The sequence below is a fragment of the Medicago sativa genome, chromosome 7 (genome assembly GCF_051527215.1).
Source record: "Medicago sativa cultivar Bolivia chromosome 7, Bolivia_mono, whole genome shotgun sequence".
Taxonomy (NCBI): domain Eukaryota; kingdom Viridiplantae; phylum Streptophyta; class Magnoliopsida; order Fabales; family Fabaceae; genus Medicago; species Medicago sativa.
The window spans coordinates 99,095,913-99,112,332 of NC_140755.1; the positions used below are offsets into that span (position 1 = coordinate 99,095,913).

The 16,420-nt window shown below is 31.8% G+C and overlaps 2 protein-coding genes across 3 annotated transcripts; one reads left to right on the forward strand and one right to left on the reverse strand.

The window, feature by feature from the left end:
• The first annotated feature begins 494 nt into the window (after positions 1-494).
• Positions 495-2,467, forward strand: LOC146911069 (large ribosomal subunit protein eL19y). Its single transcript, XM_085723770.1, has 5 exons — positions 495-643; positions 738-860; positions 1,584-1,897; positions 2,030-2,103; positions 2,191-2,467. The coding sequence occupies exons 1-5, from the start codon at positions 532-534 to the stop codon at positions 2,225-2,227; spliced, it is 660 nt and encodes a 219-aa protein (XP_085579896.1). The 5' UTR covers positions 495-531; the 3' UTR covers positions 2,228-2,467.
• A 3,181-nt stretch (positions 2,468-5,648) lies between these two features.
• ERS1 (ethylene response sensor 1) lies at positions 5,649-10,077 on the reverse strand. 2 transcript variants are annotated; one of them, XM_085723771.1, is made up of 6 exons: positions 9,923-10,077; positions 8,385-9,316; positions 6,947-7,315; positions 6,588-6,854; positions 6,219-6,346; positions 5,649-6,083 (listed from the first exon to the last, which is right to left on the reverse strand). In XM_085723771.1, exons 2-6 carry the CDS (start codon positions 9,291-9,293, stop codon positions 5,849-5,851), a joined length of 1,908 nt encoding a protein of 635 aa, XP_085579897.1. In that variant the 5' UTR covers positions 9,294-9,316; positions 9,923-10,077; the 3' UTR covers positions 5,649-5,848. The 2 variants fall into 2 exon arrangements, with proteins under 2 accessions (XP_085579897.1, XP_085579898.1); XM_085723772.1 differs by lacking the exon at positions 9,923-10,077 and adding an exon at positions 9,495-9,693.
• Positions 10,078-16,420: the final 6,343 nt, after the last annotated feature.

Sequence of the window (16,420 nt, forward strand, 5' to 3'; positions counted from 1 at the left end):
GAGAAACTATTGTTGATGAGTTCAATCACTATAAATGAGTTGAATCGAAATTACGTCAGCTCACCTTGATAAAAATTAGTTTAACTAAAAACTTAATTCAAGTTTGATATGAATATTTTATTTTAATTCAAACTCGACTCGTTTCAAGCTTACAGCAACACGGTCCAATTTGTTTGTTCGAATGACCTAACTCAAAAGTCAAGTTTTAAATCTTTAGCCTTTTAATTTAAAATAGTTTTGTTTGTAAAAGCAAAGATTGAATTTTTTATTTTTTTTTTGGAAGGAAAAGCAAAGATTGAATTAAAAACAGAGTTTATAAAGGAGATAACACATAAAAAACTAAAAAACTAAAAAAAATAAAAAAAATGAGTGTTTTGATTATTGGGCCGAGGAGATGCCCTAAATGGGCTTAAGACAAGTGAAATAACCCGTAAGCCCAAAGTAACCTCCCAAACCTAGGTTTATATTCCGCATTCCATTCCACCATTTGCCTTAGCTGCTGCTCACACAGTCAGAAACAAGCAATCAACCATGGTCTCCCTCAAATTGCAAAAGCGCCTCGCTTCCAGCGTTCTCAAGTGCGGTCGTGGCAAAGTTTGGCTTGATCCAAATGAAGTTAACGAAATCTCCATGGCTAATTCTCGTAAGCTATTTCATTCTTATTATTATTATTATTATCATCATCATCGATTCGTTATTGTGTAGATCGAAATTGAAAGTTGATTTTGATTTTGTAGGCCAAAACATAAGGAAGCTGGTTAAGGATGGGTTTATCATCAGGAAACCTACCAAGATTCACTCCAGGTCTCGTGCTCGTAGAATGAAGGAAGCTAAGAGGAAAGGAAGACACTCTGGATATGGTTGGTACTTTATTCCCCTAACCTCGATTAGCTTCATTTTAAATCTATTCTTATTATGATTTAGGTTATACACTCAAAATAGGTGATTTTGATGTAAAATGATTTATAGATAATATTTTAGAGATTTGTTAGAAATTCGTTGCCATTTTGTTTGTTTATAATTATAACAAGTGATTTTTTATATAAGAATCCGATCTTAAAATAAAATTTATTTGATCTAAAATAATTTAGAGACTGTATGTATATTACTGTTTTAGTGATTTATAAAAAAATTCAGTAGCTTACTGTGTTTGTTTATGATTATTATAAAAAATGATCATTTGTATTTTTCACTCTTTTGTATTCTAATAGTTGTTTAGAAACCACTGTCTTAGATTGATTAGTTTGTAATCTAATAATTGAAAAATAGCCTTTTCACACCAAAATGTTAACTTTTCACTCCGTCACAACAAAATGTATTTCAGTTTACAAAATGGTAATTTGTACTCTAATAATTGTTTGAAAACTATGGCCTTGGAATTGTTGACAGTTTTTTTCGTCATTAAATTACTAAGATGTCAATTTTTTACTGAGTTGCTCATCAATTGGTTATTAAGTCATGTTGTTTTGTAAAATATGAGAAATACGAGTTTACATTTATGGACTGGCTCATAGCATGTTCCTGTCTGGTCATCTAGAGATATAATAAGTGATTATTTGTTGTGTTTGTTTGAATGTGCATAGGTAAGAGGAAGGGTACCAGAGAGGCAAGGCTTCCCACAAAAATCCTTTGGATGAGAAGAATGCGTGTTCTCAGACGTTTGCTCCGCAAGTACCGGGAGGCTAAGAAGATTGACAAGCACATGTACCATGACATGTACATGAAGGTCAAGGGTAATGTGTTTAAGAATAAGAGAGTTCTGATGGAGAGCATTCACAAGTCCAAAGCTGAGAAGGCTAGAGAGAAGACCTTGTCTGACCAGTTTGAGGCCAAACGTGCCAAGAACAAGGCCAGCCGTGAGAGGAAGCATGCTAGGAGGGAGGAGCGTTTCGCTCAAGTGAGTTAACCTATGATTTCTTGAAATTCTTTTGACACATGGATGTATATGATTTGAGGATTTAGTATATTAACAAGCATTCTTTTTGAAATTATTAATGGAGATTTTGCCTTTTCTTTGTAAAATGTTTAGGGTCCTGGAGGAGAGAAGCCAGCAGAAGCTCCTAGTGCTGCACCTGTTGCTGCAACAAAGCCAACCCAGACCCAGTGAGTATTATAATTTATTCTTGCATTGTATTTTACTACCTTCCGCCCTGCTATGCATGATTGTTTAAATGAATATCTTTTGTGCAGACCGCAAAAGAAATCAAAGAAGGCCGCTGCAGTCTGAGATTGCTTGGCTGAATTGTTGGGCTGACATCCTCAGTTGCTGTTCTAAAGTAGTTTTGACGAGTCTTTTTGTTGGATTAAGACATTGTTTAATTTTTCAGTTATCAGGTGTATGAATTTATAATAGTCCCTGTTCTAAATGGTGTTTTGCTGTTTTTGTTATGATTTTGTTGCGGAAACACTTTGGTTATACTCTGCTAGTTATGTTTTTATACTTTTCTAATGGCTTTATTGATCTCAACTTCCATAGCCCCAACTCGATTTATTTATTTTTACCATGGAAAGAATTATGTTTTAAAATGATACTCCCTCCGGTCCTATTTACAAGAGAAAGTTGACTTTTTAGATACATTGAATAATGTATGTATCTAGTCAAGAACTTAAACCAAATACATAAATTATTTAATGTATCTAAAAAGTAAATTGTTTCTTGTAAATAGGACCGGAGGGAGTACAAGATTACATGCAATTATTGGAGTGCTCTAACGAAACACAAGTATCAAAGTCGTTTCTAGACTAAGATAAGAAACATAATCGATGATAGGATAAAGCTTGTGTTAAAATATAATATTGTCTTCGACTCAATATGATGGAATAAAGCTTATTGTGTGTGCTTATTTTATCATATTCTCCATTGTTAATTTACAATGGAGTTTTGATAGAAAATGGCACTGACATGATGCCTATATTTTTTTTTCCATATACTCGTATTTTACCCTTTCTTAATGATGGCATCTATTGCTTAGTAGCATCTACCTCTTGATATACCGTCAATTTCACTAATCCACGACGGAAATTACTTAGTACCCTCTGCATCTTTACCTTGTTGCGGCTTAAAATCCTCTGATAATTCATTCGAGTCAGCCATAAACTTGTATTATTTGTTATTCGTAGTGAAGGAAAACTTTGCAAACACAGATCACATAAGAAATTGTGTATGACCTTGTTGATTTTGTGTATGCACGGATGAAGTTAAAGAGCTTAGATTGAATGTCAAATATGTATATTGAAACCGGAGGTAATCATGAGTACTAGCTTGTCATGTTAAATCTGCAGTGTTGAGTACTAAGCTCGTTATGTTAAATTTCAACCTCTGTTGATTAATTGTGTATAACTATGAAATAAGTTGTTTTGTACAAACAATCTTCACATTTTTTTTTTTTGAGTTAGATATCATTCATGCGCAACTACTGAAACTAATTCTCGAGCTGACTCTCAAGAGATTTAACACCAATGTATTTTTATAGCTGAATTTGAATTCAATACCTCTAATTAGTCTGGAAAAAATTTCCTCCGATATGAAGTTGAAAGACTAATAAAAATTGTAATATCCTTTGGAGATTCCTCTTGGTTATCATTAATTATTCTTTTTCTTCGTAACTTTGTTTTTAAGAGCCTTAATTTAAGAGATACGAGTTTAATTCTGTATGTTTTTTGTAAAGTTTAATTCCACTTAGACATCCACAATGCAGCACCCCATTTGGGTGCTTAAATGGGTCTCGATTGTACACATCATTCGTTTTATAATTAATACTTAATAAGCACTCAATCTCTCCAACCTAGCACCTCAAAATAATTATTAATTAGGTCCAAACAATAACTATATCATTAAATTTTAACAATAATTTATATACTAATTCATAATTATATAATTTTAAAATATTAAAGTAATTTAATTATAAATAATAAAAAAAATGAAGATTTTATTTTTTTTATTTTTATTAATAATTCAAGAAAAAGTTAAAACTTGAAAAAATAATATAAAATGAATGATGATAAATTACAACTAATCTTGTTCATTATCACTCCCAAAACGGCTATCTCCTACAAGCAAATTCAAATGCAACTATTAAATAATTTATTTTTTAATATGAAAATAATACAATAATTGAATATAGAGAAAAAAATGGAATTAATTGAACATGTTGGGCCCACGAGTAATAGGAGAGAGAGGGTGCCTATAAAAGCACTCATTCTTATAAGCACCATATTAATTGATCTCACAATGGAAGTGCCTATTTAAAATGGTGCTAAATAGGGGAATGACCCCCCATTATAGATGGTCTTACAAAATCAATACTTAGAAAAACATTGTACCCTGGATGTTTATTCCATCAAATGCTCCCCAGTTTGGAGTTAAATTTAAAAAGCAACTCTAGCTCTAAAAGAGGGCTATATTTAATATAGAGTTGGTGCTAATGATTTACTATTTTGGTGCTCTCTTGTAATAGTTTTGGAAAACTTTGTAATTTTGGTTGATACTAGTGATACCCAGCTTCAAATCAAGGACCGTGACAAGGATGATAAATGGGATTTTGAAGGTTTATTTCACTTAAACAATACCATCCACTCTGATTGGATCAAAGCTTCAATTCTTCACTATTTTTGGCAGTCTTGTAGTGAAGAAGAGGATCTCTTAAATCAAAGCTTCAATTCTTCACTATTGATTGGATCAAAGCTTCAATTCTTCACTATTTTTTTAAGTCTTGTAGTGAAGAATTAGTCTCTGCAGTTGCGTATAAATGATATCTAACTCTGATTGAATACTTTGAATCAATACATGTTTCTAACATAATATTTGCTAAATTTAAAATCACACACTAACAAGTAAAACATAATTTAAAATGACTATTCAGTCATACCTCAAGGGAAGGTAGCATTGGTAACAAGAAGAGAACTGGACATTTGAGTTAATTTTTTTAACTAAACTAGAATCTCAGATTCTGTAGCAATGATTCTTGATACTATTATTCATTTAAGCTTATAATAACTATTATTGAGACACAAAAAATCAACATTGTGCATCAGACACCATATATAGTACATTCTAAACGCATTGGAGACCATATATATAATACATTCTAAGTTATTGACCTTTTCTGATCTTCATTGTCTGAGGAGAGAGAACTTTTTTTATTTGTTTATACAAAACGTCAGATGTTAAATTTGTGTCAAAATAATGTTTTAGTTCATAATAATTGGAATTACTATGCTATTAGGAAGTAGTACAACTTCTTTCACCAAAGAGATTAAATGCGAGTGGATGGCAGAAAGCCAAAACCAAAACACTGATAGACAACAGTTAATAAACTCGGGCTGATATGAATCATTTCCTTAAAACCAGCGTTTTAAAAATGAGACTGAAGATCAAGCGGGCAAGATATTCAGGTCATTTTTCAATTGTTTCAACTATGGTTAAATTGGATGTCAAGCAGATATTAAAAAAATACAAAAAATAAAACCAGTTGAACCAATTGTGGTTCAACCAGTTTAACTCGGTTCAATGAAACTACAATATAATCGGGGTTAAACCAACTGATGAACTAACCGGCTCCCAAATCAATGGTTGAACTAACGGGTTCAATCCGATTTTAAAAACATAGCCTAAAATACTGCTCCAAGTTATATTAAGAAATGAATAATTTCTGAATTTGTTTCATTGTATAACTAGTTGATACGATAGGGCTTCAGATAAGATCTGTTTGTTAGAAATATGTCTGACACATTAATCCTAATCTATAGCTGCAAACAGCAAATCATACAATTTCGCATATTGCAAAATGAGAGTTTAGTATAGCCAGTCGACATTGATATAAAGATATGCAATTTTGGTGTTTGGATATCAGAAACTTCTTTGATTGCGTCTATTAGAAAAACCTATGTCGTCATCATTGAGTAAGTGCTTAAATCTAGCAAGGCCTCCACTTCCACTATATGCTTGGCCTCTGCTTGCAGCTTGATGATCGGATGGATCTGCATTGCAACAAATCCCAAGTTTGACTACAAATGTAGCTGTGCTTCCTTTATCGTGACCCTCGCTCTCCATCCATATGTGCCCACCCATGAGATTTACAAATCTGAATCAATTTTGACAGTCAATAACTCAATAAACAAAAACTACTCTATTTAAGCAGCAGTGTTAATATGCATTTCACATAGGGGCAATAATGGTGACTTGCTAGGCATCAACATCAAAATTATGTTTTCCCTACCTTTTACAAATAGCTAGTCCAAGACCTGAACCACTGCTAGATCGAACAGGTCCACTCTGAGACTGAGTAAACTTGGTAAAGAGATGTGGAATATCTTGTGGTAGAATGCCACATCCAGAATCCTTAACCTGCACAAAGAAGGATGTTTGGGGTCAGTCATGAGATGGAAATCAATACCTAGATTAATTTCTAACAGTTGCTACAATGATAAGTCGATAACATAATGAAAAGGTAGAGATATCTTTGGGCTCTTTCCTAGAAATGTAGGTATGGATGATCTAGATGACTTAATTATTTAGATAACCCAAGAATTCAATCACATTAACATATGGATAGAGAGTTCAGATATTGAGATGCCAAAGTCATAACCTGGACTCGTATATAGAAATGACCATCACTTGATGCTGGATAAAACTCAGGAGGTCGCCAATCCTGTAAGGATTCTGGTTTTGCAACAGAAGCTCTTATAGAAACATAGCCCTCCTTAGTATATTTGACAGCATTGCCCACAACATTCAAAAGTGTCTGCATAAGCCGCTTTTCATCACCGATGGCATGAGTAGGTAGATCAGGGGCAAGAATTAAAGTAATGGGTAGTTTTTTCACAGATGCTATAGGCTTAATCAGTTCAATGACCTGCATTAACAATAGAAAAGCAATACATAAATGCTGTTCATGGTAGATGTTAACAAATAATGTTACAGATATCTCAGATTTCTTGAAATTACCTCTCCCAAAACACCATGAAGGTTGATTTTTGCCATTTCTAATTCAAGGCTACCATCTTCCAGTCGGGACAGATCTAGAACATCATTGATAAGTGCTGCCAAAACATTACTACTCTTCAATACAGTCTCTATCATAACCCTCTGCTCTGGAGTCAGTTCAGTCTCCAAAAGAAGTGATGACAATGCTATAATTGCATGCATCGGTGTTCTCATTTCATGATTCATGACTGCAAGGAAATCATTGCGAGCATGAATTGCCATTTCAGCCTCTCGCCGAGCTAAATCTAAGGCAACGTTTTGTTCCATGAGTTGATCCCGGGCTCGCATGGACTCCTCCAAAATAGCAGCATGTGAAAGGGCAACTGCTACCTGTATGGAAACTAAATGGATTCAGCATACGGAGGAATAGAATCTCAAGTAAATTTTTTGAAATGAATAATAACACAATCATGTCCCCACATCTGAGGTGCATGTGAGGAAACAAATGCCATATCAGCACTAGAAAATGTTGGCGACATTTTGAAACGGCAACTGTGGCGCGATATCTAATGTCACAAAAGCAAATTTCAAACACAGTTAATATGGTAATTTAATCTAGAAAGAAAATGATATTCCTAAAAGCCATACAATTGAATGAAAAGTTTCAGGTATTTAATTTGGTCTTTTCGGATTAGGAGGCATGTGCAGGCAAAGGGAATAAAAACACTTAAAAGTCAGGTCCCACACACATTTGTTGTAAATTTATCCTAGACAGATCTGCATCAGATTATTTCAATATTTGATGTTAAGAGAAGTAACTAGACATTGTCACGTGTTTGTTTACCCCATTTTTCCAATCTTGTTCTTAAATTTAGTACAGTACCCGAGCCTATCTCAGTCTTGATATTGAGCCACCATATATCTTCAATGGCCAAAATCAAAATTAGACTGGCTCGGATACAGCATTAAGTGAAAAGAAAATGACATAAGATGGAATCCATGTGTAAACTATATCGCAGAGGTTGAATTATGCAGACAAAAAGTATTAAATACAAATATCACAGGTTTCATAATTACATGACCTGCCCTCCCTTTTTTAGCCACTTACTGGGATTCAGCAGCCTCAGCGCATACTCCACATGCATATCTAATATGGTTCTTTACTTAAGTCACTAGGTGTCATATTCTGTCTTCTACCTTGATGGTTGAGAAATAACTATAAAGCCCAAATGGCCAATGATTGTTAGCCATTTCCTAATTTTCAACTATTCTATGCTACAAACTCCAAAACAAGTTCACAGCAATAGTCAGACTCAGAACAGAACTTACAGGCACAATGACAATGAATATGAGTGTTTAAGCAATCAAAAGAAAAGGAATAGAAAACAACGGAAATACGGAATAGAAAATATTCCGGAAAAAAAAAAAGAACCAATAAAATAAAAGAAATCAAACAAACCTGATCTGCAACAACATCGACAAGCTCCAACTCATGGTCTCGCCACTTTCTAGCACTATCAGTAGGGAGAATAAGAACCATAATTGCATAACTTTTTGCCGAAAGCTCAGGCCAATCATTAATTTGGAAATTTGACAGATGTAGAAGCGGCACCCGAACCGCAACAACTTCAGGTGGCACATATCTTCCGACAAGAGGTCTTATCCTAGCAAGTGGACAAGTGTGTGGTATACGCATAGCTCTCGGGTTACTGAAGACTTCATTGACAATAGGAAGGTTTGTTGGCACAGTAGAACCAACTTGTACATGATAAGTTAAAGTATGAGAAAGTTGTAGATTCAAACCACTTCTTGATGGCATCCACAGTGCACATTCCTCCAATCCTAAAGTCCTACCCAACTCCACAAGAGTGGTCTTTAGAATAGTATGCCTATCAAGAGTGCTCCTAATTTCATGAGTCAACATTCTCACATGTCTTCCGGTTTCTTCCTGAGTAAGAATAAGTCCCATCTCCCTATCAAGCTCTTCCGCCTTGTTCTTAAGGAACAACTCACGGGTTTTAACACTCAACAGATCGGGAATAATATGAACAAGCATAAGTGCAGTGGCACATGAGACAATAGCACACGACACTTTAGCGATGGTCATTACAACAGCAACAGCTTTCGTGTGAGCTGAGAATGTCCACAGATTTATAAAATGAGTTGCTCCACATAGAACAATAAAAGCCCCAAACTGCATAAGAACCCATCTATATGGAAAGAAAGCAGATTTCTGAACAAAATAAATGAGTTCGACAGGAATTGAGAAATACGCAAGTGCGATTAGAACGTCAGAGATGTATTGATACTTGACAAGAAGTTCATCTGGAGGATAAGGCGTGTCGATACACTCGCAAGACTCCATCATCTAACACACCCACATGAAAGGATCTGTAAAAGCACCATAGCATAGGTTGTCATCACGGGTTCAAAAACAAAAAGTGGAAAAGAAAAAAAACAAATAAAAAAAAAATCATTAATTGCAATGTATTGAAGATCAAAGTGTATTCCAAGTTCAAAATCAACAAGAACAAGAAAACAGAAACATAAAAATAAATAATTAACTTACATAAATAAACCCAATCTGAGGTATTGAGTTTGAAGCAATCCAAAAAAGAAAAAACAGTAGCTGAGATTTTTAAAGAGTAAAGTGAATAATAATAGTTTGAAAAATCACACACCCAGCAGCACGAATCTAAATATGTTACTTACGAGATCCAACAATTACTCGAATCTTACGATGAGATTAAAAAAAAAAAAAATAGTATAGGCGAAATGAAATAACAAAGTATATTAAATAGTAGTATTGGATAATGGTAGAAGCAAATCTAAAGAAGCAAGTACAATATAATGAATAAAATAATGCTTAGAAATGAAGCTGCTAATTGTATGAGTCTCATATTAAAAAAAAGAAAATAAAAATCAACTAACATGAGCATTATTGAATGGATCATATAATGATTAAAAAAATATATATAGAGAGAGTGGATTGGATACCGGAAAAAGGGAGGTAGATCAGGCGGCGGAGTGCGCCAAATAGATTAGGCGGAGACTTCATTCATATTGATTGATATTCATATGAAGGAAATGAAGAAGAAGAAGAAGAAGAAGAAGAAGAAAAAGGGAAGAAGAGAGTGTTATGTTTGTGTTGTGAGTGGGAAAAATAGAAGACTTCAAGTATAAAGGTATCTCTTTCTCTGTATTTCACGGACAGACAAAGATGGCAACTCTTATTACTCCCCACTCGCGCGCGTTTCTTCACTCTCCTTTTTACTACTACTACTACTACTTACACTTTACACACACGTGCGACGACGTCCTATATCATTTTCTTATCGCCTCCTTATTATAAAAAGGAAATATATCTTTTTTTGGTTTTACTTTTTTTTAGAGGTTCAAAAATATTTTTTGTTTCTATCTTATAAATTAAACGAGGTGATTTGAGAGAATCTGGGTTGGTTTGCGTGAGCATAGCTTAATTGACAATAATAATGTATTGTTATATATATAGGGGTTGAGATATGAAACTTAAACACTTTATTTATTCATTTTGAAAAGTGAATTTTAACCACAAAATTGCTTGACAAATTTTTTTTAGCAAGCAGTTGAATTGCAAAACATAAAAAGAAAAATATGTCAAGTAATTGTAGTGAAGTAATTAATAAATGTGTTAAATATTTTTTTTTGCCTATAGATATATTAATTTTTTTTAATCACTCTAAACAATTTTTTCGACTTTTAGTCTCTATAAAATATTCACTCACAATTTTTTAATTTTTTATCTCTAATTTTTAGTCATGTGTTTTGTTTTTTTAATGAAATTGTGCTGAAATGTATAGAATATTGTAAAAATCTCTCAATTTTTTTACAAAATATGAATTAAATTTGAATTTTTAACTGTCAAACATATAAAAAGTCATATTTAATTTATTTTTGTTAAAAAATTCTTATAATAAATATTATAAACTATTCTGCAAAATTTTGCTTAAAAATATAAATTCTACACGAAAATTTTATAAGGCCTAAAAGTTAAAGAAAAATTTTAAAGGGACTAAAACGAAAGATTGGTATATTTATAGGACCAAAAATATATTTAACCCTTAATAAATTTACTAGATGTTTTAATAATAAGTTTTAATGAAAATTTGTATTTAGATGCATTGTAAATTGAAATACTTACATTTGTACAAAAAAATTGAAATACTTACATTTTTAAAAAAAATACTCTGTAATCTTTTAATTTGAAATCTTTTAAAAGTATCCTCAAGACACTTGCTGGTTGTAAGACTCATTAAAAAAATTATACTAACTTGTGTACTTAAGACACATGTTAAACATTTTATAAATGGTAAATATTTATTACAAAACATTAATTTTTAATCTCTAAAATAATAAGTTGGCACAATTTTTTAAATAAAATTTTTATTTTAGGTCCACTAAAATATGTTTTAAAAGCACAAGTGAGCCTTTCCCTTCAAAAAATAGTACTCCCTCCATTTTAAAATGAGTGTCGTTTTAGCTAAAAAAATTGTTTTAAAATGAATGTCACTTTCAGTTTCCAATGCAATAATAACTTTTTCTTTTCAATTGTACCCTTCAATTAATACTATGTTACACTACTTCCAAAGTATTATTTTTTTTTGGGTCTTGTTATCTTGTGCCCTTAGGGTACAAGTTAAGGAATCCAAAATTAGAAGTTTTTTTATTGAAAAGATCAAAATTTTGACTTTAAAAAATTGAATAAGGTTGAATGCACAACTTTTAAGATCAATATTTCTATTTAAATTCCTTAACATGTGTGGGGCACATGTTAACATTAGCCTTTTTTCTTTAATGAAAAACAAACCAATAGTTGATTAGGATAATTTGGTAAAATTGCTATGACATTTGACTACTTTATTTCATTCCTAAATATGTGTCCAATTGGCTAAAGCGATACTCATTTTAAAACGGATGGAGTTGCAGTACTATTTCACCTAACTACTTTTTTGAGGAGAGCAAGCTCCTGTTAATTAAGTATTTCTTCGTCCAATTTTAGTAATTTTCTTATTATTTTTTGACTTGGTCCATTTTCAGCACATTGGGAATATAATAATGACGAATGACTATGAAATCCAGTGTATCCAGTCATTCTAGAATTCTTTCTTTAAGAAAATTGAGAGGTGTGGTCCCAGTCCCATGCATGCATCATTAAGAAAATTGAGAGTCTGATAATATAGTGTTTCTTAATTGATCTAATGTCAAACATAATTTTTTCATGCTGGAATTTTTTTTCTTCATGCTAAATGCCACTCATTCGGTAACCTTGGTCTAAAATCTCTATTTTTAAAGATCTTTCTAACTTAACGGTACTTATTATCCTATTTATAAAAGAAAATTGGATAAACAAAAGTAATATATTTGTTTTTTGTTGACAAAAAAAGTAATATATTTGTTTTAAAATTTATATTAAATACATCGTTATTCTACTTAATATAAAATTTAGTGATTAAACTTTGCACACACTACATATTAAGAAACCATAAGTTAAAGTGTTTCTACATATTAAATGTAAGTTAGAAGGAACATTTTAATAAAAAAAAATATTTTGTATGAGTTACGTCACTATATATACTATTTTAAGTTAAAAAGATCTTTTGTTGAAATATTCCTAATTTCTCTTGTTAGTTAGAGAGATATTTTCTTCTCCTCATAAAAAAAAAATTCTTAACTTATACTCCCTCCGTCAGGCACGGATGCAATGTAGGGGCAATGGGGTCAACCGACCCCACTTGCCACCACTTGCCTATTGTATGTTTAACCTGAAATTTGATATTTATGTCGTTTGACTCTACTTATACAGTATTATTGTTTTCACATAGTTCATTTATAACGTTATAAAAAATTACAAAACTAAGAAGGATCTTAATGAGTATTCTAAGAGCACTAGATAATACATTAAAAGAAGTAAGTTTTTATAAAAAGTTGTTGTAATTATTATATCGACAAAAATAAAGCTTATTTTTAAGATTTTTTTTTCTTTTATGAAATATTTAACCAATTCTCTAAGAGCGTATCGTTAGCAAGGTCATAAAACTACTATTATATTTTAAAGTATTCTTATATTTGTTGAAAAAGGCTCTATGATTGATGTTGGTGGTTGAAAAAAATAATTAATTAGGGTTATATTTTTGATACTCGGCTAGAAATAGAAAAATATCTTAAAAAATCAACATTTTAGAGTAATTATAAACATAACCTATATAAATTTTGCACGCTTACACGTTTGTATAGTTTTATATAAATTTTTATGATATAACTTTGACCTCACTTATTAAAATTTCTTGATCCGTCACTGCCCTCCGTCCCAAATTATAAGCAAAAAAAAAAATCACACTTATTAAGAAAACTAAAACATAAGAATTTGGAGCATAGTTTTTTTGTGTTTTATTTGGAAAAAGTTTTATAGGAAGATGTAAAAACAATTTTCATTGGCTATTGGTTATGGAAAAAATGAAAGAGAGAGAAAATTAAATGTAATTTGCATTTAATTTTATGAGAATAAACAAAAGTTTTTCTTGGAAAAGAGATTTTTTAAAAAACCAAAATTAAATAGGATAAAAGTTTGTCTTTTTTACTTATATTTTGGGACAAAGAAAATGAGTTTTTTTTGCTTATATTATGGGACTAGTTCGTATGAACATTTGATTTTTTTAGTGATGAAACTCACACACATACTACATATTGAGAAATTGTAGATTTCGATCTATATATACTCATATATATTAAACATTCATGCAAACTTAACCACAAAAAATAAGATAAAATATGCGATTTCAAGTACAAATTTTTTGTTACTTTTATCTTGGGATATGTTGATGCTTAAAACATTCATATTTAATTCATTAACCATTAAAATTTTCTAAATTTTTATGAAAGAATATTTTATAATGTTCTAGTTGCAAAAAATTATTCAAAAATATATCATGACTTAATGGTAGAGACTAAAACATGGATGATAATTTTGTAATGATTCAAAGGGCAATTTTTATATGGGGACGAAAAACATTTTACAGGGGATCTCCCATCCCCTCCTGATCCTATTGTGCCAGTTCATTCTTGACTTCAAAACTTTGTCATAATAGGTATCACGAGCACCCATTTTTCCTTGAGGAAAGGTGGTATACATAGCCAGCGATGCAAGTCCTCCAAAAGTTATACATCTAGATCTTCAGTCTTCCTAAACCAATAAACCTTACCTCTCTCCATTTCAACAATCATTGTCGCCCTCCACCACTACTCCTTTGATATATGTCACTCATAGATGTTGCCAATTCCTTCAGCCATAATGAATTTCTTGCCGACAAGACCTTCGTCCAGACCTTTGGACTCAAAAGCAAGAACATCAAAGAGAAAGTCTAAAGGCGCAAATAGGTAAAGTGTTGTTGGGATCCCTATAGAAAGAAATCCTCACACTAATTCCGATTTTGCAATGCAAGAGTCTAAATAAAAAGGGGAAGAGATTCCTCTCATACTTCGTTCTTTGAAAGCAATATCAGCATTCAAAATTCTAAATCCTAAGAGATGGAGGATATGAGGAGCATGGAAGGAAAAAAAAAAAAAGGCCGATGCATTAGAGTATTCGTAATTTTAATGATCTATTTAGGAGGTATCTTATAAAGTAAATATATTTTTTGGATGGAAATAACTAATTTGATGGTTTACACAATCGCTTCGAACAACGATAAATGCTAATACTAATGTTATAATAAATGCTATTTTTGTTTGTAGCTGAACACATGTGGAGGGCCGAAAGTTCAACCCCTAATCACAGTGTGAAACATTAACAATTTAGATATTTTTGTTAATCAGTCTGCCGTTGCTAAATTGAAATTTACGTAATCTTATTCAATTACGAGACCCATTTTATTAGTTAATTTTTTTTTGGTCAAGTAGCATAGTGGCTAGATTCACACACATTATGTGTGTGGAGAAGTGGGCAATCCGGAGTTCGAACCCCGGCCCCTGCACAAAGTATCCCTGGTAGCTACCAACTGAGCTACACTTACGGGACATTTTATTAGTTAATTATTAATTTGAATATTATTAATCTGATTATATTAGGAGACCCACTTTATTGTTAATTATTAATTTGAATATATAAGCGTCGTCATTTGTTTATTATGGTAGTCAAATTTAAGCAAAAGTATGTGTAAAAAAAAGAAGATTCATTCCCCCGAGTCCAACGTATCAGATCATTGGACTATATACAATGCATTTCGGTGACCGTCACCCTCTTGCGCTTAAAAAAGGGAAGCATTTGGGTGACATAATGTCACCGTGACATTAAATCTGGGCCATACAACACATACAACACATCTGGACCACACAACACAACACCTCTGTGTGTCCCAGATTTAATGTCACGGTGACATTATGTCACCCAAGTATTTTCCCTTTCAAAATGCATCATTGCCTCCAAAGACCACAACAATCAGTACTACAGGTAAATTATTTATGGATCATGCTGGCAATTGTTTAAAGTTATTTTATTGCTAAAAAAATATATTTAAAAAAATGTTGTCTTTGAAAATGCATAATTTTCTATGTAAAAATTATCTCTTTTGATTTTTTAAACAATACTTTAAGATATTTGTTAGCATTTATTCATAAATTATACTTTATTCAACTCTTTTTGATTGTCGTATATACAAAAAAATTGTTACTATTTATTTTTTTTATTTCAAAATTTGATGCAACATAAATTGTTGTTTTGTTAATATTATTTGTAAGTACTAGAACTGTTTATTATAGAAAAAGAAATATATGAAATAAAATATCAAATGATTTTTTGATGTGATCCCACCTAAATATCCGAGTGACTTAGTACACTATTGATATTATTAATAAGATACGCTCTTTAGATAGGTTTAATTTATGATCAAACCAACAACTTCAATGTTCAATCAGAGAATTTGTTAAAATATCTTGATGACTAAAACCACAAAATTTCGATGCTTTCAAATAGTCCATACACAAGCTTGTCAATGATCTTAGTAAAAGTATAATGTGAGAAAGTAAAATACATGGAGACAGGTTCCTCTAAGATCCTCTCAGTAAACAAAGGAGGTCGCTCTAAGACAACGTATATATCACAGGGTCCATTTAGTTTGGACCAGTGTATGTTTTGGTCCAACTTGAACTAGTTAAATGACTTGATATTGCAGGTTGTGTTCAGGTCACCCCATACCACACACCATATTGTCGTAATACACTGTAGTAACCCTTTTTCGCAAATAATTTACAAAGTTTTTACTTGTTTTAGATCTTTTAATCATTTGCAACCAACTACAACTATCTCTTCGTAAAAAAAAAAAAACTACAACTATCTCTCATCTCCGCAAGCCCCGTCACCGCCCCAAGGCTCCTCTCTCTCTCTGCTCTAAAATATAATTTTTCATTTAAATTTTTTTTAGCCTTTTGTTCTTTCTGTCATTGTAATTTCTAAACAAAAAT

Excerpts from the sequence above, each read along its gene's own strand:
- ERS1 (XM_085723771.1), bottom strand. The coding sequence starts at position 9,293 with ATGATGGAGTCTTGCGAGTGTATCGACACGCCTTATCCTCCAGATGAA. Across the intron at positions 7,316-8,384 it reads TCGATGTTGTTGCAGATCAG|GTAGCAGTTGCCCTTTCACA; the intron begins GTTTGTTTGATT and ends GTTTCCATACAG. Across the intron at positions 6,855-6,946 it reads TTCATGGTGTTTTGGGAGAG|GTCATTGAACTGATTAAGCC; the intron begins GTAATTTCAAGA and ends TTGTTAATGCAG.
- LOC146911069 (XM_085723770.1), top strand. The coding sequence starts at position 532 with ATGGTCTCCCTCAAATTGCAAAAGCGCCTCGCTTCCAGCGTTCTCAAG. Across the intron at positions 644-737 it reads AATCTCCATGGCTAATTCTC|GCCAAAACATAAGGAAGCTG; the intron begins GTAAGCTATTTC and ends TTGATTTTGTAG. Across the intron at positions 2,104-2,190 it reads ACAAAGCCAACCCAGACCCA|ACCGCAAAAGAAATCAAAGA; the intron begins GTGAGTATTATA and ends TCTTTTGTGCAG.